Source organism: Varanus komodoensis, unplaced genomic scaffold, assembly GCF_004798865.1.
Source record: "Varanus komodoensis strain SLA01 unplaced genomic scaffold, ASM479886v1 scaffold6_2, whole genome shotgun sequence".
Classification (NCBI taxonomy): domain Eukaryota; kingdom Metazoa; phylum Chordata; class Lepidosauria; order Squamata; family Varanidae; genus Varanus; species Varanus komodoensis.
Genome location: NW_025336346.1, coordinates 4021927 through 4048062, shown reverse-complemented (window position 1 = coordinate 4048062; position 26136 = coordinate 4021927). Strand labels below are relative to the sequence as shown.

Sequence of the window (26136 nt, the reverse complement as noted above, 5' to 3'; positions counted from 1 at the left end):
TTAAACTTAGACTGAGTCACAAAGGACAGTCTGGGGAATTTGTAGCAGAAGTGGACTGGGGCCAAAAGAGCCAAAGAATGCTTGCATACATGGAGGCACCACATGCAGAATGTGTATATAGTTCAGATGTTTAAAGCTTGATACCTTAACTTGCAATTTCCATGCATATAAATGTAATAATAAACATGCAATAAATATGCAATATTTGCACGTTTATTGCAAATAATAAATGTGGAATTCTTGCATGTATGAATTATAAGTAACTCTGAAACAGATGACTTTTAAAAACCATTATATTAGCCCATTGTGCTTTCTACACTGGATTTATGCATATGCTACATCAACTGCTGGGGCTAGTGAGCTACTTATTTATTAAAATACATATATATTGGCCAATGGACTGTATTTCAAGAGCCCCAGTGGTGGATAACTGGACCTGACTGACAAAGTAGTAAATTCAACAAATAAAAAGGGGCAGTGTGGAGTGCTCCTATTCTGCGATCCAGACATTTCATTCAATTCTTTCTTTTACTGGGATCCTGTCCCATTCCCGGCTCCCTGCCCACTTTCTGTAGTAACAGAGGTTGCTGGGTGTGTGTGTGTTCCTAAATAATTTTCTGTACTTCTGCAAACCTTGGGGTTTTCCCTAAGTCTGCTGATGCCTTCCTATTGTGTTTGGATGGTGCTATTTCAGCTACAGAAGGAATCACCTCAAATATTTGTTCACTATCAATATTTAGGATGTGCGCTTTTACCTTTCAGCATTTTCTTTGGTTAGATTCACAGCCGCTTCTGATTTATCTATGGCAATGACCTGGCTCTGAGAAAGGAGGGAAGGGGAGGGAAGGGAAGCACACATAAGCCATTTATTGGGTACAAATGAATGCCCTCTGTGGAAAGAACAGGGAATAGTACTTTCCTAAGGCTACTAGAGAGTCTACTATTCTATTATTAGAACGTACTATTAGATATTAGATAATATAGTCTATATTAATAGAATATAAAATTAGGGAGTCTAATAGACTATGAGAGAGCCTTGTCAGGTTATTCAGTGCCCTATAAATTTACAAACAAACAAACAGACTGAGTCATGACCGCCACAGGTGTTTTAAGCTGATCTTAGAAACTTGCTCTGAGGTAAGAGCTGGGACCCTGAATGCAGAGCACTCTCATCCTGCACTCACACAAAAAACTCAGAGCAGAATGTGTGCAAATAGCTTAATTCTTATTTTAATTTGCACAATTGCAGAGGTCTGCAGATGCAGGAGTGTAGGGATTTGAAACCTCAATTGGGTCAAAGTGCAGGAGGGTACCTGCTACCAAAGTGTGGAATGTATCAACCTTGGACATTGCCCCAAAGAGGCTCCAAACAGGTTTCCTTCCTTTTTGCTTTTTTCCTTTCCGGCTGTCGGGAAACAGACTGTCAAGAGAAACAAAGGCATGAGAGATCTCTGCTTGAAAAAGGGGAGAGGTGTGACTAATCCCCTCATAGCAAGATCCTCACCTTTTCCCCCCATAACAGCCCACAGGATGATATACATTATGCACATTTTTAAAGACTCCAGGTACTTGGGAAAATGCACCCTCTTTTTCTTGGGAAAAGGAATTCTGACAGCTAGCATTTGACAGGATAATGGGTGGTCTTTGTCAGGCACATATGGCTCTGTGTGTAAAATTTTCTGATATGGTCATGAACAACCCTGCATATTTCCTTATTGGTAGTCTTGAGGCTCACCATCTTGTCTTTACGCTGCTGTCTGTGCCACATTCCAGCAGGAGCACTCGTTTCCACAGGGAGGTATAGTTAACCCCTGCTCAATGAGCCATTATCCCCAAATTCCTAATGTTCATTAAAACAACCTCTCTTCTAACCCTTGTAGAATTTGAGACAGTAGTCAAAATGTGCAGCCATTATCCTGCACTGTTGTTTTCTGAGAAACCATCCTGCTCGTGCCTTTCATAGTTGCCCTTAGCACTAGGAGCAAATGCCTTTCTGGGTGTGTTAATCCCTGTTGGAGCCTTCCCTGTTAGGAAGTAAGCAAAGCCATATAAAACATTTTAGAAATCCAGGAGTAACTGAATTTGGGCAGCAGTATGTCAACCAAAAGGCAGGAGTTCATGATATCACTCATGTCTTAATATTTTTCTGAGTGAAGAAAATAAAGATGAAAAGGCATTACTCTGACAATATGTGCAGCTAAAGTTCACCATTAGTATATGCATATTGTAGGAGGGAAGGCTGTGTCTGAGCTTGTGGATTATACAAGTCCTAGAACGTAGCCCAGCATCACTAAGTGGCTACTTGAAAGTAGAGCACTTGCAAAATAAAGCGTGAATGTGGTATGCAGTCCTGCCATTAGGCCTTCATTCAAAAACACTTCTAAGACATAGCTTTTCCTCCTCCTACTTCCTTGCATTTTTTGGATGAAATGGGAGCACAGATGAGATGGTTTTTATGCATATAGCGAACAATCCACTTACATGGGGCAACTTTTTCAGAAGACTCAGAGCAATTGCCCCTGAGCCGCAGCCAACTTCCAGGATCACAGGACCATGGGGCTCTGGGGACAGCAAAGGATTCTTGCAGCATGCTGTGGTCACTCTCTTCCTCAATTCTTCAGCCACAGTAAGGGAGACCAGTTCCTAGCAGGCAAAACCAAACCCTGTGATGCTTCCATCCTGAGTTCTCAATTTCCTGTTTGGACATCGTATGCTGTGAGACACTTTGGAGATTGTTTGTTGAGCCTTGTGCTTTTGCAGGCAACAGACCAGGGAATCAGGTGTATCTGTCCATTTTACCATTTTACTTTCTTGATGAAATGTGGAAGCTTATTTCATTGCCAATGAAAGCCCATGTCTCAATGGTACACTAAATTTGTCCTTGCCCTATAAAAGTGTGGTAGCCAATGGTGTTCTTTCACCAAGGACCATGGGTAGAATGGATTTCTTCCGCTTCCCTGTAAATTGCCCCCCCCACAAAAAAAAATCTGTTCCAGATGTGTGGGAAACCATCCAGAGTATATTGACAGTACATGTACAAGTGATCCAGCTCATAGCCTGGGAGCAGCTTTGGGTATGATGGGATATCCAAATTGAAAGGGAGCACAAGACCCTCACATGTTTTCCTCTGCCAACAGTAACTCATATGTAATACAGATTATGCATCTCCCTTGGGAGTTTACACATTTTCTGAGAACGGGAATGGCAGAGATTGCAATTCGGATGTGACTCTTCAGCTCCATGTGACAAACATACTAGAATAAAAGTCATACAGAGGGTAGAGAGAGGAGAAGAGTAGCAATTGACTGCTTTGCAGTTGTGTAACACAGAAACTGGAAGGAGTGGGGCAGAGAGAGTGAGAGAGAGTGAGAGAGAGAGAGAGAGAGAAAGGGATGCAAGGAAATAAAAACAGAGCCTGTATTGATAGTTCAAGTCAGTAGCAGGAAAATTTACCACCAGTATAATTGAAACTGCATCCTAACAGATTGCTTTGTTACAATACAATCTTAGCTATGTCTACTCAGAAGTAAACTACAGTAAGTTCAATGGAACTTATTCCCAGGTGTGTTTAGAACTGCCACCTTGGTTTGTGAATGAAATTAGTGCTTGAGAATTCCTCAAATATAGGATACTGTGAAGTGGAAGTGCCTCAGTTCTAAACTAGGGTTATCTAGAAGTGGGTAATGAGCATTAGAACAAGTGTGTGTGTGTGTGTGTGTGTGTGTGTGTAAAATCTTTGACTCAGCAGAAACATACTCCAGGACAAACACATGCATGCCCATGAGATCATAAAATGATTGTTTGTTGTTTTCAGCACTAATTTCTATTTTTATGTAAATATTAACACAGCATGGAAGCTTGTAGGAAGACAGATTTCTTCATAACTGAGAACTATATAGGCCTCCCTCAAAAAAAAACCTCAGCCTTCACCAACAGAGAGCCCAGATTGTCTCTTGACACACTGGCAAATAAGCAACCAAAAATACAGCAGAAGAGATTACAAAGCCTAGAAGGACACGCATCCATTTCTCCCAGTTATTCTCCACCACAACGGTGTCTGCAGGGCACTACAAGCAGTTGCTGTGGAAACAAGATGTTGCAAACAGGTGACTAAATGCAGCTACTAGGGCCTAAGAGTTGCTGAGGGCATTTTGGAACAGTGGCAGATTGGCAACATTCACACTAATGAAGGGAAAAGGAAAAAAGAAATATTGCAATGGTGTCAGCTCAGTGTAAGGATGACAGCCTTAAGGGACCAGTCTGCCTGCTGCAGAGGCAGACTGGTGGGAGGTGTCCTTCTGCCACTGTTCCACTGGTCATGCATTCCCTTCTCTCTCTCCACTACAGTTGTTCACCACCACGCATAAGTCATGCAAGCCATGCTATATACATGCAGCTCACCCTGCGGGTCAATTCATGCTTCCCACCTGAGGTGAAACCCTCATAAGGTAACCTTTCATTTTTACATCTGTGTGTGTATGTGGGAGGATACTGAAATTACCCCAAACATTAAAACCCCTCAAGGGAAGCATTCATTCAGAACAGTATTACCTAAGATGGAGATGTTAGGCATTTCCATGAGAGTGCAGCTTCAGCCAAATGGCTCCCCTTGTGAAAAGCAGATCCAAAGTCACATAATACCGCAAGATGCTTGCTGACTTACTTCACCACCAAGCCAAGAGCCCTCAAGGTTTCCAGCATATTCTCCCAAATCCAGAGTAGTAGCTCCACCACAGAGGTCTAAGTAGGCGTATGAGATTGGGGTGTAGTGGTTTTAAGATTTAAGTGAGGGGCTACACACTAAGCTGACAACATGCACCCACTTCTGGCCTTTGGACTGAAAGGAAATACTGGTATGCCTTCGTAGCAGAGGAAGCCAGCAACCCACAAAGAGAAAAAGGAATCATAGCTTAAATCTGGAATAATGGCTCATCAATTGTCTCGTAGTCACTTAGATGTTTCAATCGAAAAAGAACAAGCTTGTGCAACTTTATGAGCTAAAGCAAGGAGATGCAGTTTCTCCATGGCTGAAGGGAGAAGGTGTTTTTGTGAACTTGCCTCAGAACATTTGGGACAGAAGCCTAATTATTTTGGAACATGGCCAATCTTTTTAGAAACAGTGATGGAAGGCAGCATTCAAGGGAGGCCTGAGGACAAGAACTGGGAGCACATTGTGCCAAGAATATGTTTCTGGAGAACTAGAAAATGTTGAAATGCCTGCTCTAATACGGGCAGTTTATTAGAATACAGGTAAATCTGGCTCCCATGGAGATACTGCTGCTCATGGAATATTCTTACAATGGCTGTAGGAAGGTCTGAGATCACACACAAACTCCGGAAAGCAGGCCTCTGTATCCAGTACTTTCATTTGTTTTGCTCTCTCTTTTTCAAAGACGAAAACCAGAGTTGGGAATGTACTGTTGGCAGTGGTGATAACAAGAGCTCTTCCTCGAATTTGCAGATGAAGTTTGTACCTATACCTAGAAAGCTTGGTCAGCAAGAGCGCCCTTGAACACGTTGGCCTTCTGGCACTTTATGACTATGTGTTATTTATACAAAGGTTTCAGCACTTCAGGAAAATGTCAAGCATCAGGATGGAACACAGAGAAGTTTAATTCACTAACATGAAGATATAATCCAGAAGCTTATATGGCACTTGCAAAAGGAAGGAGTTTGTTTCCTCCTCTTTTGAGTCTGTGTGCTTAAGATCAAAATTACATATGACAGAGGCAGACCCATTTGTTCGAAACTGGGCAAAGCAAATATTAAGAGAACATGGGGGTGGACCTCCTAGATTCTTTCACTGGGCCATGATTTATCCCCTTCATAGTCTGTCACTTCTGGTGCTTTTCTCACTTCCAGAATGTTCCAATATCAAAAGTGAACTTGGTTGGGAGAAAAGTTCCCAGGAAGGAGAGTTTACGTGAGGCAGGTTCATCTCCCTTTTAGAACTCTTCTACATGAGGCTGTTAATAGCTGTATCTAGAGTTGGATACATTATAGAATAAGATTTCCCCAGTCAACAGATCAGTTAATGTTACTGATGGCATATGAAAAGGCTGTTCTGTTCAATGTAGATGGCATTTTGAATCATGTAACATTGAGTTTAATATGAATGACCCCCCAGCCTAGTAATTATTATTTTTTACTCTAATAGTCATCTCTAAAATCCTTTAGGAGTCTCACGTAAAGAATAATTAAAATTAAACCAACTGGAAAGAATAAAACCCCTGAGCTTTCTTGGACCCTGCTATTGCTATATCAGTTCCCTTGCCCATTTCTGTGCTGTTCAACATAATGCAGCATAATGTATAATGTGGCAAAAACTCATATGCTAATTGTAGCTATTCTTGCTTTAGAGAAATAGCTAGGCATAACCAACTGTGCTATGATAGACAAATGCTCCAAGGGTTAATTCACAATACTAGAACTTGAACCTTATATGCTTATTTTGTGCTACTCAGCATTATACTGTCAGAAGGCAATAAATTGCTGCCTATGAAAATAGGAAACAGAAAATTACCTTGATTCAGCAAAAGGTTGGCATGGCTAGCCAGCTCTCATTGGACCTTAGTCACAATTAATTTTATTTGGATAAAGGCTCAAGAATAAATTGTCCAGGGGCCACTGATTAAGCCAAGGCTGCTCAGACAGTGGGATTTTTTATGTCCGGTCTGCTATAGAAAAATATAAGGGCCTGGTATGGTCCATACAGTGCCCTAGTGTGTCACTCTTTGCACTATACTTTCTGGAAATCCTTTATTATTATTATTATTATTATTATTATTATTATTATTATTTTGTTTATGACCCTGAAAGTCCTCTAAAATGACTAAAATTCATAGGTTTGCACAATGTTTCAGAAACAAAACATTGTTCTTCCTGGTGACAGCCCTGCCACTCAACCTTGCTATTTGCATTTGTTTCTTTTTGCTTTGATAACATAAGAAACATCCTGCTGGAGAAGCCCAGTGTTCTGTTTGCACACTAGGCCATTATAGCCACTAGTGGGAAACCCACAAGGAGGACATGAGTACAATGGGCATCTCTTGCCTGGGTGCCACAGCAACTGCTGTATGCAGGCATGCTGCCTTTGAGGTAGCATAAAGCCTTCGGGACTAGTAATCATTGATGGGTTTATTCTATATGAACTTGTCTAATCACCTTTGAAACCTATCAGTGGCTATCATTACATCTTGCAGAAGTAAATTACATACAATTATGCACTTTGTGAAGAAGTCCTAGCTTTGATCTCTTACCAGTCAGCTTCATTGAATGGCCCCTTATTCAAATATTGCGAGAGGAAGAGAAAAGTCTTTCTATTCACTTCTTCATGCCATGTATAATTTTCTATACCTTTATGTCATCTCCACTCACTTGCCTTTCCTCTAAGCTACACAGTCCCAGATGTAACATTTCTTTCGAGGGTAATTGCTTCAGCCCCTCAATCATCTTAAAGGTAAAGGTAAAGGTTTCCCCTTGACATGAAGTCCAGTCATGCCTGACTCTAGGGGGCGGTGCTCATCTTCATTTCCTAGCAGAGGGAGCCAGCATTTGTCTGCAGACAGTCTCCGTGGTCATGTGGCCGGCATGACTAAACACTGAAGTGCACGGAACGCTGTTACCTGCCCACCGGAGTGGTACCTTTTTATCTACTTACATTTGCATGCTTTTGAACTGCAAGGCTGGCAGTAGCTGGGACAGAGCAACGGGAACTCACCCCATTGTGCAGATTTGAACCAGCAACCTTTCGATCAACCAGCCCAGCAGCACAGTGGTTTAAACCACTGTGCCACCTGCATCCCTCAATCATCTTAGTTGCCCTCTTTTGTACTTTTTTCAACTTAATAATACCTTTTCTAGGAGCAGTGAACAGAAGTTCACACAGTTCAGGTAGTCCCCCAGTTATGAATGTCCAGGTGATGAACAACCCATACTTACAAATGTGTGGACTGCCATAAACCCTATCTGAATACCTCTAGTGAAAAGCTGTGCATATTTCAAGGGAGTTACATGACACATTTGGTGATACATCTTCAGTGGCCATGTAGTTCCCCAGTGATAGTCACAACTTTTCATTAGAGATATTCAACGCTTTTTGCTAGAGATAGAGATTCACTAGTGATAGTCACTGCTACCTCTAAGGAACTATGCAATATTTATCTAGGGAACTATGTGACACATTTGGTGATGCGTCATCAGTGACAGCCTAGTTTTCTAGGGAAACAGAAACATAGAAACAGAGAGAGTCAGAAGGGAACTCCCGGGCCATCTAGTCTGACCCCCGGCTCTAGCCGGCTCCTCTTACGATATGCCTACCATGTCCATATCAAGCCTATCCTTGAACACCCTCACCAATGGGGCCTCAACCACCTCCTATGGAAGCCCATCCCACACCCTCGGGGTCCTAACTGTCAGGAAGTACTTCCTGGCATCCAAATTGAACCTTGGTTTCCTGAGCTTGGCTCTATTGGAGCGCTTCCTGCCCTCCTCTGCAGGGGAGAACAGGTCTCTACCCTGACATCACCTCACATACCAACAGATCCCCTCGGAGTCTCCTCTTCTCCAGGCTAAAAAGACCCAATTCCCTCAGTCTTGCCTCATACAGCTTTCCCTGCAATCTGACTACCAACCTTCATGGATTTTTGTTCTCGGCATTGACTCAAGCATACCCAAGCCTGTGTTTCAGCGCATGCATAGAACACATAGAACAAAAACCCCTTTGGTTTTTCTTTAGCATTTGCCCTTGTAACCAGGCCTTCAGATGCTACAAGGCCATGTATGGTGAGAAAAAGAAAATGGCTGTGCAAACAACCCTTGAGGCCTACTTTAAGAAAGCAATTCCAGTGGTAACCCACCCACACCAGCAGCACAATCGAACCCTGACTCTCTAGCACCAGGTCCATCTCTATCATTAGCAGTTAATGTTAGGCTTAATGTTACCTCAAGAAAGTGCTAAACTATTTTAAGAACTGTTCCTTTTGGGGTTTTTTTTTTTGTTTTGTTTTTTACACTCCAGTGTACCTACATAAATACATACATTTCTCTCTATCTTCAGGACCTGGAGTTACTTTATTATTACTGTATTATTATCATACAATGCTATACAGTGTTTTAGTGAATATGGAAGTGTTTCTTAAATGTTTTATATTCATGAACCGGTAAAATATATACATATACTAAGACAAACATTTGGCTTAATCATGTGATCTGACTTGCTTGCAGATTCAACTTAAGGACATTCTCAGGAACAGAACTTGTCTGTAACCCTGGGACTGCCTGTATTACATGTGTGGTTGCCCCATAGATTTGTAGATAGGGAGTCTAATACAGGCAACATTTTTTTCAACTTCACCTGTAATTGTGCCTAACATGCTTAATTCTAGAGTCTCATTGTGATGCACCTTAAGCTTGGAGGAATCGATACCGTGTTGCTTGCTACTTCATTTCTCTGTAGATTCTTCCATGTGGCACATGAAAGCACTGAAGATACATTTGACCTAGTTTCATACTCACGTAGATGGATGAGTCATTAGGTTAGTGGAGAATTGTTCAATGCAAGTAACTCTTAGCAGAGCAACTTACTGGTTGTTGACTCTGAGTATATCCTAGATGCTAGACCCTCTGCCAGTCTGAATCCCTAGTATTGCCTATAAAAGCAGCTGAGGAATTTCAGTGCCTCTTTCCTAGAATTGATTGAGTGGAAGCATTTCAAAATTAATTGTCTCTCCCCAGGCTTGGAAAAAACCCATCATCAGTTATTTGAAAAACTTTGCTCCAGTACATACAGCATTATTACTAGGAAAGGCAAAAGGAACCCAACAGGGAGGGCTGCTTGGTTTTCATTTACTTTCACTCAACAAAGGACCCAGAGAAGCACTCTCCCCCTCCCCTAGTCATGCCCTGACTTTCCTTCCTTTCTCTTTTTCTCCCTCTCTTCCTTTGCACATGCTTGAACAGCAGCATAAGAGCGAGAAGGTGGACAGGGCATACTTTGAGTAATTTTTAAAAGCATTTGATTTCACCAAAATGGAAGGAAACAGAGCTCCAAGACTGAAGCAAAGTGAGAGAATGAGAAAGAACTCAATAGCCAGTTCCTGAGATAATCTGCCCCTTCTCCTGGTCTACCCAGGGCTCCAAGACAACCTGGCTCAATTGTTGAGGCATCAGGCATAAGGTATTGGTCACTAGTAATTTTGCTCCTGGTTACTAAGATTTATTTGTTGGTTCTTCTGAGAGGGTAAACAGGAACAGGATATTTATATGATCTCTCTGCCCAAGTGTTCTGTTTCCTATCGAACTGGTTTCTAAAAGGACATGCCCTTTTGATGAAAATATCTCATGTTCTCAAGTAAGCACAAACTTTCAAGCAGCTAAGCTAAACCTATGGACACCAGTCCCACAGTCTTCTTGTATTGACTGTTGCACAACAGGCACATCATGAGAAGTCAAGGCTCACTGGAGAAGACAATCGTGCTAGGGAAAGTTAAAGACAGGAGAAGAGGAAGACCAAACAGGAGATGGATTGACTCCATAGAGGAAGTCACAGCCTTGAGTTTAGAAGAGCTGAGCGGGGCTGTGATGGACAGGACATTCTGGAGGGCTTTCATTCAATGGTTAGCATTAGTTGGAGAAGACTTGATGGCATATAACAACAAGCAACAGAGGATTGTAGTATTAATTAGATTTTTCAGAGGGTAGCTGTGTTAGCCTCTGCACCAAAAACAACAAGAATTTTGTATCTGATGAAGTAGAATCTAGTCCCCAGAAGCTTCTTATGCCATTAAAAGAATGTTAATCTTTAAAGTACTACAAGAGTTTCAAAGCATTTTGTCTCAGCAGTTTCAGAGCACACCTTTAGTTAGCTTTCTGGCCCCTGGAAAATCACTAGCTTACTTTTGTTCCTCTTCTGCCTTTGGGATATACCTTGTTAAAATTTTGTTAGTTGGAGGTGCTAGTAATAGAATTGGTTAGGGTTCCTGTGTGTTCCAATTTGGGGGTATGTGATGGTAAAGCATTGTAATCTATAATTGTCTCAGTGTTTATGTAACCTTTGAGGGTTCAAAGTATATACTGGAAAAGTCAAGCAAGATGTTCCTTTATTATACAGCAGCAATGGAAGGGATGATCTGGAATGGAAAAACTGAGTGTTGTATTGCTGTTCAATCTTTTTCAACCAGCCACTTGATCAGCATGTTTATCCATTTTACAGAATTCAGCCATTCAAATTTGGGGGATTAGACCATGGCAACCCTACTTTGCTGTGGAACTATTCAGCTGTCCTCTTTTTGTCTCACTATTACAAATGGTTGAAAGAAGTATTTTTATTGCATTTAGATCTTAGTGGCCTTATTTTACTGTTGATTTTATATGCTGTAACATTTCACTCTTTGCTGTTGGTTTTATTATATGCTGTTTTCATTAATTATTTTACATCTGAATTTTAGGACTTCAATATATTCTGTATCACTCAGAGAACTTGTGCATTAGGTAGCTTAAAATGCATTAAAGAAGCAAATAGACTTTTTTTTGATTGCATTGATTTCCCTCTTATTCTACTCGATTTTTAAATACCTTCTTACTCTGGGATTAGTCTTGTATATTCTTTAGCTCCTTCCCCTTCCTTTACTCTGTGCTCTACTTAGTTCAAAGTTTCCCTTTTTCTTCCTTGTCCTTTTGCCTTGCACTGTGTTTAGATAATAAGTCTGCAGACAGGAACTTGTTTTTTTCTATTTCTGAGCAGTGTAGAGTGCTTATTAGGCACAGTTATAAATATCAAGTGATGTTGCTCCTCTTTTACGAGTTCTTTTATTGACTGCTGCTGCTCATTTTGTTCGACTGCTGCATTCAAAACATTATGTTTTTCATTCTGCTTCAGCTTTAAGCTCTTAGGGTTGGGAGTGCTGTATGTGTTGCTCTGGAGACATGTTTTACTGGAACAATGGCATATCAACATTTAGGAAAGGGGGAAAGAGAGAGAGAATCAACGAGGAGGGCAAAAGATCCAGAGGTGTTTTCTTGTTCCACAACAAAGAATGTCATCCTTGTCTGTGGAACACCTTCGTCAGAAAATACATTCCTAGAATTAGCAAGTTTCCAGCCCAGAGAACACTTTCCCTAGAATGTACATTCTGGGAGCTTTGCCAGAGAAAAATCACGTCACCTGTATGTACAACCACAAACCATGGTCAATCACTTGCAAAGGCTCAACTAGGCCAGAGATCATTTTGAAACAAGCTGGCAAAGCAGAGTGAACTTTTTACAAGTCAAGTGTGGGTAGTATTTGGACATGAACATTAAAAGGTTATTTTCTCTCACTAAATTATTAACAAAGCACGATACAGTGTGATAACATAATCTTGAAACACTAACATCCTCCCACTCTTGCCCAGATACTGTTCACATGTCATTAACTATATTTCATCATGCTCCCTTTCTCTCCTGCTCAGGGGCCAACCCAGAGAGAACTTTGGTCTGGCATGGTTTCCACTGATTTCATGCAACCTACTATTGAGAGATTCTAAGCAGTTTTCCATTTAGAAATAGCCAAGATAGCTCATCTTGTTTCTCAGAAACAACATTCCTTATTTTTCTTACTATAATTGTGGAAAAAAGTCACAGATAGAATGAAGTAAATGTAGAAAACCCCACTGACTTTGTTCTCCTATTCTCTTTGTTCTCTGTAATGTTCTCTAAGTCGCTTCTTTTCCCCATCCCCATGCAAGCCTGTCACATACTGTACAATTTATACAGTACCCTCACAGCACATGGGGTGCCACATCATTCAGAGCTGGTGACAGGCACAGTAGCCAAACCATTCCAGAACCCTGTAACAAGCCATTGGCTGGAAGCCACCCTACCATGCACCTCAGTGGGCTCAGATAACCCAGGGAAGGGCATGCTATGAAGGTAATTAGGCAAATAATGTAGCCTGTGACCAGCTTCCATAGGGGTGCTCATTTGAACTCAACCACCATCTGAGTATCCAAACAATTTTAACATAAAAGGCTTATAGCAGCAATGAAGAAACCAAAGAAAGGAAGGAAGTAAATTACTCTTCTCTACCTTGACTCACAACAGCTGGCCAAGCAATTAAAGAAATGAATAATCCCATGATGTTTTACCATGCAGGACCAAATGGCAACATTTGTCTGTTTCCACCAAATCTCTGAGACAGGCTTGAGGCCCTGGGAACACCCTGATAGACTTTGGGCTACCTTGGGGAAATCCTGCTTTACCTCAGACAAAACTCAAATTGCTTTAAAGCATCCTATTTCATTTCTGGATTCGGGGTTTGTCCCAAGAGGATTCATATCCCTGGTGTTCAATATGTCTTTGAAAACCATTTATTTTGTTAGATTCCTGAAGAAGAGCTACAATACAAGCATATCTAGAAAGGCTCAGAAAGTTACTTGAGGATGCATCTACTTCCCCCTGTCATTCTGTGAACTGATGGAACAAAAATCAGGCATAAATCTTTCCTAGAAAAGCAGGGGGAACAATTTGAGAATTAAAAATGAACTTTCACTAGACTTACTTCAATTTCTATATAAAGGGAAATGCCAAAAGGGAAGAGGAGACACCAGACAGCCTATTAAGAGAAGAGCAGTAATTCCCAGAAGTCAAAACAGCTAACTGCTCTCTCAGCTTAGAGCCAGACTGCCCTCTGGTGGCCAAACAGATGTTATCACACTACAACACAGGCAGGAGACAGGGAAAAAATACCACTGCACTGCGAAATTTCCTAAAAATAGGACAACAAAGCTTAACTGAGCGCTCTCTCTCTAACACTCTTTCACACACAGATTTTGATGTCTCATTCAGCAGATCCTATAGTCCTGAACATGTGTTGAAAGCATTTCAAAACTGTAAGAGTAGTAAAAAAGGATATGCAGCATAGCTGGTGATTTTTGGGAAGCCCCACATCAATGTAGCACTAACTCTTTAAATGATCATACTGTGTAGAATAGACACACAAGGAAAAGGAATATTCTAGCCCTGCTGCTCCTCTCGCATTTCCATAGTCCTGCACTTGTGTAAGGTGATAATCTGAGGAGGAGAGCCTCACACCCTGTGGAAACTGTCCTCTTTAGAACATTGTTCTACGCAAGTCACACATGGTGGGGTGGGGGGGGGGGGCGCAGACCAGGCTAGAGTGCTGCTGCTGGCTCTCAGGTGTTGATTCTACACAGGTGAAGAGCAACTGAACGGGGACATCTGTCTAGCTATGCCCATTCTCCAGGTGATGCTGAGCACTGAACTCTCCTTTATTTCTGTCCAAGCATCAATCTTTGTAGGTGTTCTAGCCTCCAGCAGGTTTTATACCTATATGGTGATTGGAGATGCGATGTGAATACTCTTTCCTATGTTCCTGTGTGTAGCTAGACTATCAACAAACCAAACTAGCACAAAAGACTTGAAATGCATGCACTCTTAGGAATAAAATTTAAATATGACATTTACTTAGCAAACTTCAAGTGTCCCTGCATTTTGGTAAGTTTACTTTTAACTTTGTTTAGTAAATCAGAGAGCTTTGGCTGTGGGCAGTACAGAAATGAAATGATTATTAATAAATGCGAGTCAAATAACTACTCTAAGATATGATCACTCTCTATGTTATAAAGATCAAATTCAAATTGAACATTTTCTGATACAAATCACCATAATTTGCACTGGACTTTTTTCCAGAAAAATGTTCAATTCAGAATTTTCCAGAAATCCACTAAAGCCTTTATCTGCCCTTTGTTTGCTATTTGAAAGGGCAGCGATGGGCAATTCTTAGTCCATCGTTCATATTAAGATCTTGCAGCAGAATTCAAAGGTGGCACAAGATAGCATGCTGAATAGCAAACTAGGTTGGCACACACTGGCATCAATTATGGAAGCACACTTGTACACTTACAAAACTCTCTTGTGCTGTCACTGCATGCACTACCCTCAGTGGGCATTTGCTGAAGGAACAAGGTGGGTGCGGCTGGTGTGGCTTGAGGAAAAGAAGGAAATGGCACAGAAAGTGGCAATAACAGCAGATAGTCTTGTGTTGAGCCACTATGTTGAAGTTCTCTTAGGCAATGGATGAATTGCATACCAGGATTTCTTTGTGGTAACTGAATCTGCAAGGATCCACAAAGGTAAAACTGATTTCCATTCTCTGTCTCAAGGGACTTAGGATCTTTTTTCCCCAATGCATAACAATGACTACCAAGAAAATGTACTTTCTATTACATAAATACTAAGCTTTTTGCTAGGTGAAGGCAGGAAAACTCAAATAAGGTGCTCCTTGGGTACAAGAAGAACCATCAGCAGTGCATCAGGGAATACTATACAGAAAAAAAGAAAGAGAAGAGAATTTAGGAGGTATCACAAAATTATTAAGAGAAGGAAAGCATAATCTCCTTAAACAGCTTGCATTGCACTTGTGTTTCCTGGGACATTTGCTTTTGAAATACAATATGGCTCATGGTTACGCAAAGTGGAGAAATTCTTGAGACAACTTTCCGTACCCTAGTAATTTTAGTGCCTCAGTCTAACCTCTTAGTTTTATCATGACTCTGACAATTTAAAAAAAAGTTGTTTGGTCTTAATATTACCATAGCTTTTGACATAGTGCTCCACAACATTCTGATAAGAAAATTAGCAAAAACTGATCTAGATAGACAAACTATTATGTGGATCCAAAATTGGCTGCTAAATCAGACACAAAGAGTGCTCATCAATAACATCTTCTCAGACTGGAGGAAGGTAACTAGTGGGGTGCTGCAGGGTTCAGTCCTGGGCCCAGTGCTCTTCAACATCTTTATTATTGATTTAGATGAGGAAGTACAAGGAAAGATAATCTTATCTGCAGATGATACAAAACTGGGTGGAATAGCAAACACCCTAGAAGACAGAATGAAGATCCAGATTATCTTGATAAACTTAAATGCTGGGCTGAAAGCAACATAATGAGAATCAATAGGAACAAATGCCAAGTCCTCCACCTAGGAAAAAGAAACCAAATGCATCGATATGAGATGGGAAATATGTGGCTCAAGAGAACTGAAAAAGATCTTGGAGTAATTGTGGATAACAGACAAAATATGAGCCATCAATGCAATGCAGCAGCCAAAACAGCAAATGCTATTTTGAGATGCATTATCAGAAGTATTACTTCCAAATCAGGAGGAGGAGGAGTTCCCCTATACTCCTCACAAGCCAGGCCCTATCTGGAATACTGTGTCCAGTTCTGGACACCAAGATTTTTAAAAAATGCAGAAAAATTAGAAAGGGTCCAGAGGAGGGCAACAAAAAGGATCCAGGGTTTGGAAACACTGCCCTATGAGGAAAGAGACTGAGAGAACTGGGCATGTTCAGTCTTGAGAAGAGGAGACAGAGGTGGGGGACATGATATCCTTCTATAAGTGCCTCAAAGGCTGTCATAAAAAGGAAGGTCAAGATCTGTTATCACTGATACCAGAGTGTAGGACATGGAATGATCAGTTCAAGTTGCAACAACCCAAATTCAGGCTAGATATCAGGAAACGTTTCCTCACTGTCAGAGCAATATGACAGTAGAACCGGTCACCTAGAGAGGTGGTGGACTCACCCACACCAGAGACATTCAAAAAGAAACTGGAAAGCCATCTGAGTGGGATGATGTAAACTGATGTCCTGCAACACCAGGAGGCTAGATCTGATGGCCTTCATGGCCCCTTCCAATTCTACTATTCTATGATTATAAGAAAGGTAGTATAAATACAAATATTTTAAAGGAGAAGCATATTTGGTAGCATAACCAACTTTTAGAAGAGCACCTTTACCTATACCAGTCACAACACTGATGTTATCACTGACACTGTAGAATCTCCACAGGTGCAATGAAGCCATGAAGAGGAGGAGTCTGACCTTGGAACTCCTACACCAGGTTTACATTGTCCTGCCATACTTTCCGGTCTTTTGTTGGAGCACAGGGATGTCATTACAGAAAATGAGCAAGGTCTGCAAGTCCAGTGTGATGCTCAAATGGGAACTGCTAGCTCAGGAACTGTTGGCTAAGGCTGCAAACCTATACAAGTACTTGGAGGTACATCCTAATTGAACTTAATGTGGTTTAAATCTGAGACATGCACAGTATTGCACCAGAGGTGCCTTTGCACAATTATTCCCTGATCCACGATAAAACAGTCAAAGTTCCCCTGTCACCTTCCTACTAGCTCAAACCAAGAGAGAGACCAACAGATTACCCTGCTCCATCTTTCTACTGCCAGTGCTTCTAAACATCCATGTTCACAAAACTGTCCAAGCCAGTGACATTTTAAGTAATGATAAAAACTCACTATATTAAAAAAAATCACAAATACATCTAAACAAACTTTGGCATGATCATAGCAGCAAGTAAAGCAATTGCCATTCCAAAGATTTTTCAAGCTGGAACAGAGCCAAGATAAAACAGGTTAGTCAACAAAGACTGCCCTGATGTCAGGCTCCATTTCTCCTGCTGGAAAGGCAGCAAGGGCTAAAAAAAATGCCTGTAGACATACAGCAATGAAGCAGCTCCTGAGAACAGCTAAAGCTTTCCCATTCTGATTACTTGCCTCTGTCTCTGGTCGAGGAATGAAGACTGGAGCTTTCATCTTGAGTGTCAGATCCTGGAAATCCCACTCACCAAGAACATACTGCACTGGCATTCTGGAATGGGAGGAGATAAGTTACATGGTGTATCTGGCCAAGACTCCGATTACTTACAAGTTCTTATCATCATACTAAATTTACTATCCTCCTCTAAGCACAAACAACAGCACTGGCAGTACCTTCCAAAATGGGTAGAGTGGGAGGGAAGGAGAACATTTAGTGCTATCATAGATGATTTCCAAATGTTCTTTGACAAATGATAAGAATTTAGCTAGTGAGGCTATAAATGATAGCACTGGTTTTCTATGACAGGCTATCTACTACTCTGCCTCATACCTCAGGGTGTACTTACTTCTCTGCTGCCACAGAACTGCTAGCATTCAAGCCACCCAGCATCCCACAGAAAAGCATTCTGCAATCACTTGCCAGAAACTGGTCAAATAGAAAGTAAAATATAATGCAACAAGTCAAGCTACATAAGCAGTATTCTTGATTTTGAAGAAGACTACATTCACTGAAGGTGCCATCCTAATATGCATGTTGAGGCAGAAAAAAATCTTGTAGTTCCCAGCATGGCTGGATGGGTCATGCTAGGAGATGAAAGACTTTTGTTTAATGCAAAGCTTTGTGTCCAAAGCCATGCAGACACTTAACATTCTGGATGAAGAGTCCCTTAGAAACTGGCAAACTATGAGATAAGGAAACTTTCTTCACTGTTATGTTTCCTTTCAACAGTGCTGGTCTCTGCTGAATTCTCAGCTCTATTCATCAAACAGACATCACAAGCTTACCCATCCAGCAGGCATCAATATACTCAAGCACTCTGCCTCTTATCTCTGCATTTTAAGGCCCATCATATTTCCCTATTCATTCAATTTATATTGCACACTTTTTAGTCTAAAAGCCTCTAAGTGGATTGCAAAGAAGCAATAAAAACAGCATTACACAATAGGAAACATATATAGTATAGCAATATACAATAGAACATATATTATGCAGCTGAGGGATCAAGGTATGAATAGATTAAAATAGCATGTTCAAACCAAAGTACTATAAAACTATATACCTTAAAATTCAACAGTATAAAATCAATTATTAAAATGTTTGCAGAATAAAGTCATTTTCATATACATGCTCCTGAACCTTTCCCCCATAAATCACATGTTCTGCTCTGGAAAAGCATATAAACTAGGGGAATTATCTTTCCCCATACTTTTTGTTGTTAAAAGAGTCAAGGTAAATATGCAGCATGTTTAATTTAGAATCCATTCATACATTTAAAAACTGACATGGTTCTATGTTTCAGCTCCTGGCACACTCAGATGTAAGAAATATAGATAAGAGATCTTTGATCAGAGATCTCTGATCAAAGATGCACATGATACATCCTCAGGCAGCAAAGCCATTTTCAACAGTATGTAAAAGTACTGCAATTATAATGTTGAAAGACACTGTGATTAAGACAAGTGAAATGATAAAAGTGTTTGCATCATTTATTAGATATGTTAGGTATCTAAAATCAATCTCTTGCATATTTTTATTATGCTGTCTTCTCCTACAGGAGGGAAAAAACAAAAACAGCAGAGCTTAAATGTTTCCATTTTTTTCCAACAGAAGTGGTATCGCTGAAAGAGATCCCCATACTGTGTGACTTTAATTCCTTGTCATAATTCAGTCTATAAAATGGGACAAGGACAACCAATCAATCAGGTGTGGGTTAACTAAGCTATGGTGAGCTATGCTGATCATGTGAACCAGGTGAGTACCTACTTTTCTAGCTGTTTTTGAATCAAATGCAAGATCTAGCTCAATTCCTTCACTTGAAAAGGCTGTAACTAAGCTCCCTGTATGGTTTTCCTTTCTGATTTTGCTGAGAGGGGTCCATTTTGCTTGGCAAACATCAAATTATATTTAATATAACACATGTATAGATACATGTTGCCAATCATATATTGACTTAATATAGAACTGCCTTATGCACCCATGTGGAGCCACTTTGCTTCTTTCATTGCACAAGCTGGCAAATATGCCAGGAAGTCCTTAGTTAAAAGATACCCATTTCTTGGTTCCAAATTAATGGGAAACATTTTCAAACAATAAAACAAAACACACACACAAATCAACCAGGTACTGAGCCAGCTTTAAGGCATGGCTTCACAACCTGTGTTCTTTCAAAGCTGTTAACCAGCTATTACTGGTTAAGACTAACAGGAAACTGAAGTTAACTGATGATTTCCAGGCTGGTTTGCCATGTTGCACAAAAGATACATGTGGAGGCATTTAATAGTTTAATAGTGCAGTTATTACATTGCAGATGAAAGCCTAATAACAGTTATTAGGGAGTTTGTTCTATTGAACCCAGTGGACAAACATCATGTTACGTGGGATTTAAAGAAAGATGTCATTCCCGTCACTTTGAGTCAGAGTCTTGGAAGATGCAAATGTCCTAGATCTACCTTGGATACATACTGAGACCTACAGTGACTATGTCAAGAGGTCCCTGCATGCCTAAAGGCAGATGATGGTAACACCATAAACTTTGGACCGTAGTGCTCCAGCGCTAGAGGATCCTGTCTTGAGCACAGTGAGAGCCTAGCAGTTTCTGAGGCAAACAAAAATGCATGGCAATGCTTGCTTCCAAAACAGAGCAGTTCAGCAGAGGTCACAGAAGGCAGATCCACTATGCATGACTTTACAATATTATCTGATGTGCTAATATATAGTGGTACAACTTCTGGTACTTGAGGTTGTAAAGCTGTCAAGCTTCCGGACATCCTCCATTAATGAAGATGGCTTATCATTTTGATTTTATCCTTCAAGACTTCCCTAACTTGGTACACTCCAGATATGCCAGTCTACAACTCCTACCATTTATGACCATTGGACATGCTGATGGGGTATGCTGGGAGTTGGTCTGAGCTATCTTGAGGACACCTAGTTGTGGGACGGCTAGTCTACTTTGACCTATTGGCTGTGTTCACACAATAAAACAAGCAACCCTTCATGGTTACCATGGTTTGCAGGTTCCCCACCCACCTACCCACCCACCCACAATCTACTTGACAACCAATCAAGCGGTTTTAACTTTTATCATGGATTCCAATTATTTATTTAAAGTTTTTATATGCCATCCAATACTACAGTCTCTGAACAGCTTACAAAAAACAAAGAACCCCCCCCCCATACAACAAACACACATTCCATTCTTGCCACTCAGTCCTCCCTCTATTGATATGTATCCCATTAGCTACTGTGTGTGAAATTCAATCCCAAGGCATTTCACTTCCTGCCATTATTGCCTGTTCTTTCCTCATTGGTCTACACATAGACCTGGATGGCTTGGCTCCTGCTCCATGTAGGATGGATCACAATCTAGGTCTCTTCACTGCAAATATTTTCTATGAAATATTTCAACATTTCATTGAAATTCTTCATTTCAATTTTCAACATGCTTGAAGAAACCTATGGAACTGACAGATTTAGCTACTCTACACTGACACATTTTGGCATTTGGAGAATGAAATATTTTCTGCCTCTTCTGTGCTCTTGTTTTGCTGGAAATTCTTATTTATTTAAATAATTTTAGGTCACAATTGCTGAATAGTATTCTTGTAAGCCTAGTAGCTGTGTGTGTTACTTGCACCTCTCTGCTGGCTTGGTTCTTAACCAAGGCCCTTTGGATTTCAAGAAGATTTACTCAGAATAAAATGCTAATGGCCTGCTGCTATTTTACAGAGCTGCAGGGATAGCTCAGCAGCTACTTCCAGTCCTAGTACCTTCTTGCATTTTTGCTACTAGGAGGACCCATTTAAATTTTCCATTTAAAATTTATTCCAATTCCTCATTAAAGGAGATACGCATTTAATATATTCCCCCTCTACCCCAGCTTGTTCATGTCTTCCACCCTAACTTGTCTTGTAAACTGCTTGACAGTCTATAGGCATCATGGTACATGCAACTGAGCTCAGGGTCCCAGTCATTTTTTCCTATTCTCACATTTTATGTAAAACATATGAAAAGCAGGAACATACCTACCTTTGTAGCCGCTTTGCACAGAGCTCCTGGACCTGATCCTGTTGTTTTGCCAAGAGGGGAGTAGAGATGCAGCTGGTGCTCAAGCTCTGGAACTGAGAAGGAAGACAGTGGCAGGTGTTTAATAAAGGAAGGCCCCAAATGTTGTTAAACCACAAACCAGATGTTGAAATGCCTGCCTACTCTCATGTCTATGTCTATGGTAATGATAAAAAGAGCTGTGCTGGATGAGAAAAGTCTAAGATGTGACTGACTTGTTCAGCCTTTTCCAACCTAGTGCTCTCCAGGTGCTTGGGCAACTCGCAGCATTCCTGACCACTGACCATGTTGGCTGTGGCTGATAGGAACTGAAGCATAAAACACCTGTGCCATGGGCACATGAGGTTGGGGAAGGCTGAACTACAGGCTGCTAAAAACACAATAAATAGGTAATGGAAAACAACCACATCACCAGTGCAACTGACATTCAGTGGCCTATTGTCTCTCAATACAGGGGTTCCTACTAGCTGTTATGACTGTTCATAGATATATCCACCATGAATTTGACTGATTTCCTTTTAAAGCAGCTTACCGGGTAGCTTTAAGCAACATGGGGTTTCATGCAGGCAAGTGCATAGGATGGCAAAAGATGATTTCTGGGCCCTCCAGAGTAGAAGAGACATTCCATCCGCTGTGGCCACTATGGGAACGCACAGTGAACATGGGTTGGAGTGATCCAGTCTTCTGTCACTTGTCTGCTTTTGTTATAAAGTTATGGAGGAAGGTAAGCTCCTTTCTTTGTAATCAGCCTGGAAATCAACTGGGTTGGTAAGGAGTGACCTACTGTGCCCACTTTCTTCTCTGCTGGTTGACTTGGGAGAAAGTAAACTTTCTTTACTTTCCATACCATGGTAGGTATGGAAAAGAGGCTTCTTTTCCTAGGCAGTCAACAAGGAAATGCAGGCACCTAGCTTCATGGCAAGAAAGCACTTTTTTTTCTTTTCTTTTGCAGCCAAGTAATTCTTGTGGGGTTGTTTATGTGGTTGTTGTAAAGCTATCTCAAATGGTGGCTCTCACACTGTATCACACCAAATTCCACAAATTCTGCAACTCAATCATACAATGTGTTAAGAAATACTTCCTTTTGACTGTCCTCAGTCTACCAGCAACTCATTTCATTGGCTAACCCCAAGTTCTAGAATTAGAGATGTGAGAGAGAGAAAAAACCTCATCTGAGGAATATTAACAGCTTGAAAATAAAGACAAATCTCTTACTCTAAGACTTACAAAAGCTCTCCTGCTTGCCCACATGCACGTAATTCCTTCTCACTGCTACCAAATGAGTAGCTGCATTAGCAAGCCTGAGGATACAGCTCCCCTCTTGCTGAGATTAGGAGTATTTTGCAAAATTTCAAAGTCAAAATTCTGGGCCTCTGAGAAACAGAGCAAGTGGGAACATTGCACAATTCTAAGGTCATACAGTATGGTGCTGAGTATGCAGTAGTTGAGGTAGTTTCCTCTTGGGGAATGGTATAAGCAGTAGCTCAGCCATTTCAATTAATGGCAAGCACAGACTAGTTTTCGTCCAATATAAATAGCAATCCAGAACAAATATCTGCAGTGTAAACAGGATACACTGCACTCAGATGTTACTGCAAATGGCCAACAGCCATGATACACCTGCTTCAAAAGAGCAGTGTTCTTTAAAGACATGCCTGATCTGAGCCTAACTGTCTACAAAAAGCACTATATATTCCATTGGACAGGAGTGAGTTGTAATAAGAGCACTGATGTGCTGACTGGACAGCCAGATATGAGCACTTTTTCAGACACTAATAGTAATTTTTTGCACAGATAACAATGAATTCATGCATGACACTTAACTGTTTTTGCTCCCAGAACTTGTGCAACAATATATTCAGCAGATGTCTGTGGTTCAGGGATTGCATTTGCTTCAAACACATCTTGCCAGTAACTGACCAGATCAGTAGCTGTAACCAGTCCTGCTTTATAACAGGAATACTGTCTTAGTCTATGGCAGGGGCCTTTGGCAGGACTCAGTCCAAAATGTCCGCAGTGTTGGAGCAAACACAAAAGTTTCTTGTACAAAGATCCACGGAAGGGTTTCATGGCTCCAGAGGGTAATTAGGTCCAAGAATGAGGGGAGGTATTCCTTTTTTGGGCTACCACGGGACTTTGGAAGCCTCTATCACCAGTCTGGTTTAAGAGAACATATCACCATTGCAAAATGCTCCAGTCTCGTCATTCCTTTCAAGCTGAATGTCAACGGGAGACATCATGTCCTGGCAAAGCATTCAGATTGTCCTGCAGTAACCTAGAGAAAGTGAGAAAACCAGAGGGGATTCACTTGGGCTGGGTCATTATGAACACAGTGTATACGATAAATCCATGTTATATAGCTGAAGAATATAGAAAAGGTAACATTCTTGTTCTCAACTCTCTGATTGCATAGATAGTAGGTACCCTTGAAACTGCACTGATGTGTTCTCCTACAGCATGCAAGCCTACAGGCCACATCACACATTTCAGAATTCCTACCTAGAAGAAACTTTGAAATGCACACCCTACTATGCCCATGATGTGATATCACAGTCAATTTTGGCTTCACAACACACTTTGAGAAGTGCACATTTGTGGTATGTGATCTCCATGTAGATTTCACATTGGTGGAGCAGTCCTACTGACTGAACTCTCGCTGGTGGGAGACCCCAGAATCTGAAGGCTTTTGAGATTCCTATGCCCTGTGGGACTGAAGCCTGGTGGACACTCAGGATATCTCATATCCTGGTTTCTGTGGTCTCCTTATCTTCTTACCCTCCAGAATGTGCTTTTTCCCTCTCCTCCAAAGTTGCTTTTCCAATCTTGGAAGGCAGCCAGATCCTAAACTCCATCAAAAAGAGCCACATGCAAAGGATTTATACTGAGAATTAAAGCACAAAATGCCTCTGAGCATATTATGACTTTGATTTCAGTACAGGAATGGAATGGAACTCAACTCACAAGCCCACTCTGTGCTCTTTCTCCATTTCAACAGCTTACTTTAGGGAGAAAAATAATTTAGTTTATACTGTTGTTAAACTGTTAAGAGTCAGAAACCCTTGCAGTTTTATTACAAATCATCCAGAGAACAGTCTTCTGTTCAGACTTAAGATATATTTAGGTAGGATGGAAGTTCCATTCTATATAATTTTATCAGTTTTAAACTGCATTTATAAAACACTGCTTTAAATATTTAGGGTGTTCTTTTAAATCTTCTTGCTTGACAAGTTATAAGCAATTAGGTAATCATCCCTTCTTTAGGTAAGTAGAAACAAGTATTAGAAATAATGCATGGATTTTTTATTTTTTGGAGGAAACACATGGATTTGATCTTTATTCTAATCTCTCCAAATAATTAGGAAACAGAAATGGGCATTGGCAAGACACAAAATAATTTATAGCACCTGGAAATGATATGAGATAGCTATTGTTTTTCCTTTGCAAGTCATATTTGTGCATCTGTGTCGACTGTATTCAGTAGAGTGAACATGTGAAGGGGAAACAAGGATGAGCAAGTTGCTTCCATTTCTGATAGAACAGGAACTACCACAGAAACCTGAGGGGCAGAGATGATACTGGATGAAGCATGAATGCCTCTATCACTGAGGCCTGCCTTTACCATACTACCACTTTCACTTTGGAAGGTATCACCATCTATCTACGGTAGCCCTAGCCTAACAAACACATACACAAATGGAGAGGGCATACGTTAGCTCTGCAGCACCTCCATCAATGGATTTGCGAGAGATCCGCTGTCTCTGTGCAGGCTCTGCAATGTACATCCCATGCATAACTTTTCTGATGGCTGCAACACGTAGAGTGCTGAGGACTGAGCTAGCATGCTCATCTGCCAAGTTTGCTATATACGCTATCAAAATGCCCGAATGGGACTTTTCAAAGGCAGAAACAACAGAATAAACAAAAACGAAACGGGAAAAAGAAAGACCTTCTTCCTTATGGTCTTCCAATCTCAAAACTACAACCTAACTTCTCAAGTTTAATCCCAACCACATTTTGAGAAATCTCCTGCCCTCACGCCGCGTTTGGGAACTAATCCATACAGCTGAGGAAAAACATAAAGGCAGAGGTATCGCAACAAGTATCAAATAAATCAAGGAAACAAACCGGGGCCTAAAAATGATCTCCTACTTAACGGCTGGGCGTGGGGTAGAAAGGAAGAAATTAGCAATGTGCGCATTTCCCTCAGGTGAGAAGATTGGTAACATGAAGTCCGGCGTGCTTTTTTTTTTTTTTACCTGTGAACTGACAGATGCGCTAAGCTACGCACGGCGAGTCGGTCCCTTAAAGCAGAAGAAAAGACCACCGAGCGGAGGAAAGAGAGCCCCAGCGCCGCACTTCCGGTTAGGGCTGCAGGCAAAGCGGCTGTAGGGCTAACGACGATGCCGGAATAAAGTTCCTAGAGAGCCAGAGCCCCACCTCCGGGACGCCTCCGCG

General features: G+C 41.0%; 1 protein-coding gene across 5 annotated transcripts in view; it reads right to left on the bottom strand.

Annotated features, from left to right (window-relative positions):
- The window catches only part of HEMK1 (HemK methyltransferase family member 1), a 44578-nt gene extending 18516 nt beyond the window's left edge, over nucleotides 1–26062 (bottom strand). For 2 of the 5 annotated variants that reach the window (XM_044451357.1, XM_044451361.1), the window contains exons 1-7: nucleotides 25938–26028; nucleotides 24457–24522; nucleotides 23506–23956; nucleotides 21646–21737; nucleotides 17574–17667; nucleotides 2482–2643; nucleotides 756–820 (exon numbers count right to left, since the gene is read on the bottom strand). In XM_044451357.1, coding sequence (XP_044307292.1) covers nucleotides 756–820; nucleotides 2482–2643; nucleotides 17574–17667; nucleotides 21646–21737; nucleotides 23506–23751 — 659 coding nt within the window. In that variant the 5' untranslated portion in view covers nucleotides 23752–23956; nucleotides 24457–24522; nucleotides 25938–26028. Of the gene's footprint in view, nucleotides 1–755; nucleotides 821–2481; nucleotides 2644–17573; nucleotides 17668–21641; nucleotides 21738–23505; nucleotides 23957–24456; nucleotides 24523–25806; nucleotides 25827–25937 lie in introns of those variants that run through there. The other 3 variants (XM_044451358.1, XM_044451360.1, XM_044451362.1) reach the window with 3 other exon arrangements.
- Nucleotides 26063–26136: the final 74 nt, after the last annotated feature.